At 60.7% G+C, this 2,969-nt stretch overlaps 1 protein-coding gene across 1 annotated transcript; it reads left to right on the forward strand.

Moving 5' to 3' along the window:
- The first annotated feature begins 739 nt into the window (after nt 1–739).
- LOC125685647 (ETS translocation variant 3-like protein) lies at nt 740–2,672 on the forward strand. Its single transcript, XM_048928902.1, has 5 exons — nt 740–792; nt 1,277–1,345; nt 1,525–1,762; nt 2,305–2,461; nt 2,544–2,672. Exons 2-5 carry the CDS (start codon nt 1,285–1,287, stop codon nt 2,670–2,672), a joined length of 585 nt encoding a protein of 194 aa, XP_048784859.1. The 5' UTR covers nt 740–792; nt 1,277–1,284.
- The last annotated feature ends 297 nt before the right edge of the window (nt 2,673–2,969 follow it).

The raw sequence follows: 2,969 nt of genomic DNA on the forward strand, positions 1-2,969 counted from the left end.
CCCATCACCTCCCTCCCCTCCTGCTCAAGGTGTCTCTCATCCCAAAGGGGGGCACCCCGGGGTGACACCTGCAGGTCCAGGGGTCCCAAAGGGCTCAGCCCAGCCGGGGAGCGCCGACCCACAACCTTTGGCACGGGGACCACAGAGACATGAAAGCGGCGGCGAGGCGCTCGCTAATGAGGGAGAATAAAGGAGCGGGGAGAGCAAAGCAAATGAGGAGAGCAAACAAGAAGGGAAGAACAGGCAAGAGGCATTTTCATAACCGCTCGGTGCTGAGCGAGCCCTCGGGGCGGTTCTTCGCCTCCTGCCCTTTGTATCTGCTGTTCTCAGGGGCCTGTTTGCATTTCTGCTCGAATCCAAACAGCCCGCGCTGCCCCGGCTCTATTTACCCTCCTGGGACGGCGCCGGGGCCGACGTGGAACCCACAGCCCAAAAAAAGGGCCATCACCACCACCTCCCAGCTCTGCCATCACCTCTTTCTCCTTATTTCACCCAATCTCAATTCACCTTCTAATAAACCATGGGTACTACCAGGCACGGGGCTGCTCTGTGCCCCCAGTTCCCCCTTGCCACAGAGCAAAGGGGGAGTGTGAGCCACAGCCCCTGGGTGTGGGGTGCTCCCCCTGTGCCCTTCCAGCAATTTCTTGCTTCCTGCCGGGGGTAAGAAGATTTACTCTCTACCCATCCCCTCCCTGTATATATGGAGGTGGTTCTCCCTAAGACCCTCAGATGTTTTCTCTCGCTCCTGTCCATGTGCTACTGCCTAGGATCGGGTCCCCAACGTTGCCGCAGGTGAGTGGGGCACGATGTGGCCATGGGAGCTGGAGGGGTTGTGCTTTCTGCTCTTGCCTGGATGCTCTGAAAGAGGGAAGGAATGGTGAATTTCGAGGGTTTGCACTCGTGCAGGGTGCCACCCCCATCCACCTGTCCTTCCTGCTTCCAAAGCCCCCCTGGATGCTGGGAGCATCCCCCGATGCTGAGCACATCCCCAGTGCTGAGAGCAGCCCCTGTGCTGGATGTATCCCCATTGCTGGGAGCATCCCTTGGTGATGGAAGCATTCTCTGGTGCTGGGTATATCTTCAGTGCTGGGTGAACCCCCTTATGCTGCGAGCATCCTCAGTGCTGAGAGCATCACCCAGTGCTGGATGTACTCCCTGTACTGGGTGTACCCCTGGTACTGGGAGCATCCCCTGTTGCTGGATGTATCCTCCGGTGCTGGGTGTATCCCTGATGCTGTGTTCTTGCCCCCATGACCCCTCTGCTTTATGCCCTCAGGCTGCAGCATGCAGTGCGGCTGCGTGGCCCCGGGGCTGCCCGCCCTGCCTGGCTCCTACTGGGTACCAGGTGAGCACCAGCACAGCCACACTGGGAGCGACTGGGAGCATCCTGCATGAACCGTGGTCCTCCCCACAGACCCTAAGGCTGCCTACTGGTCTGGGGACATGGCTGTGATCCCTGGGCAGAGCCCAGATAGGGGATGATGTCCCCAATCCCGGGGCTCTAAGCTACTGCCCACCTTGCAGGGCTTGCCTTCCCAGATTGGGCGTATAAGGCCGAGTCCAGCCCTGGCTCACGACAGATCCAGCTCTGGCACTTCATCCTGGAGCTGCTGCAGAAGGAGGAGTTCCGCCATGTCATTGCCTGGCAGCAGGGCGAGTACGGGGAGTTCGTCATCAAGGACCCCGACGAGGTGGCACGGCTGTGGGGCCGGCGGAAGTGCAAACCCCAAATGAACTACGACAAGCTGAGCCGAGCTCTCAGGTGCTGCCGGGTCCACAGAGAGCTTTTGGGAACACGGAGAGCCCTTGGGGATCTGGTGCTGCAGGAACACCTGGCCCTGACTCTCCATGCAGCACAGCCCACCTGCATGGGGACAGTGGGACAGTGGGGATGTGGTTTGGGAGCTCTCCTGGTTCTCAGCTTGTGATGGGGAGGAATTTATGCAAAGCTTTCGCGTGTCCGTCTGTCCATCCGTCCACACACCCCTCCCTCCCTCCATCCACCCACCCACCCACCCACCCATCCACCCATCCATCCATCCATCCATCCATCCATCCATCCATCCATCCATCCATCCATCCATCCATCCATCCATCCCTCCCTCCTTCCCTCCCTCCCTCCCTCCCTCCCTCCATCCATCCATCCATCCATCCACCCACCCACCCATCCATCCATCCATCCATCCATCCATCCATCCATCCATACATCCATACATCCATACATCCATACATCCATCTCTCCCTCCATCCATCTCTCCATCCATCCACGCTGCTAACACCCCACCATCCACCCCCCACCCCCAGGTATTACTACAACAAGCGCATCTTGCACAAGACCAAGGGCAAACGCTTCACCTACAAATTCAACTTCAGCAAACTCATCTTCGTCAACTGCCCGCTGTGGGACCTACGCTGCCCCCCATTGCTGGCAGGCGCCGTTCCCCCCGCCCTGCCGAGCCAGGTAGAGTCCCATCACAGCGAGGACAGCCCTGGGGACGGCTGTTCATCCCCACCGCTGCCACGTCCCCATCTGTCCCCCACAGCTGCTGCAGAACGCGTTGCTGAGCCGGCGGACGCTGGCGGAGCCGCTGGGCTGGCACCGTGGTCCCCGGCACCCACTGCTCCCTGAGGCACCTGAGAAATCCCGTAAGTGTGGGGCACTGACGGCCTAAGTGCATCAGGCAAGGGACACACACAGTGTGCCTGTCCTGGGAATGATGGTGGTCACTGGTGGGGGTCGGAAGCAATGGGCAGCTGGGGGTCAACGGGTGCCGCAGCTCTCCCCCTGGGTGCAGGCACAGAGCCCAATGCAAGCGGGGCCACGGCCGTTGCCGGTCCCACAGCAGCACCCAGTGGCTGCAGCAGGGAGAAGGGGGGGCCGTGGGTGCTGGTGTGGGGTGCACGCGGGGGTCTCAGTGCCTGGAGGCTCTCACAAGGCTCTGTCTCTTTGCCACTCACAGGGCTGAGCA

Source organism: Lagopus muta, chromosome 29, assembly GCF_023343835.1.
Source record: "Lagopus muta isolate bLagMut1 chromosome 29, bLagMut1 primary, whole genome shotgun sequence".
NCBI classification, from domain to species: Eukaryota; Metazoa; Chordata; class Aves; order Galliformes; family Phasianidae; genus Lagopus; species Lagopus muta.

Coding starts and splice junctions, on each gene's coding strand:
- LOC125685647 (XM_048928902.1), top strand. CDS start 1,285: ATGCAGTGCGGCTGCGTGGCCCCGGGGCTGCCCGCCCTGCCTGGCTCC. Junction 1,763..2,304: donor AAGCTGAGCCGAGCTCTCAG/GTGCTGCCGGGT, acceptor CCCCACCCCCAG/GTATTACTACAACAAGCGCA. Junction 2,462..2,543: donor CCCCCGCCCTGCCGAGCCAG/GTAGAGTCCCAT, acceptor TGTCCCCCACAG/CTGCTGCAGAACGCGTTGCT.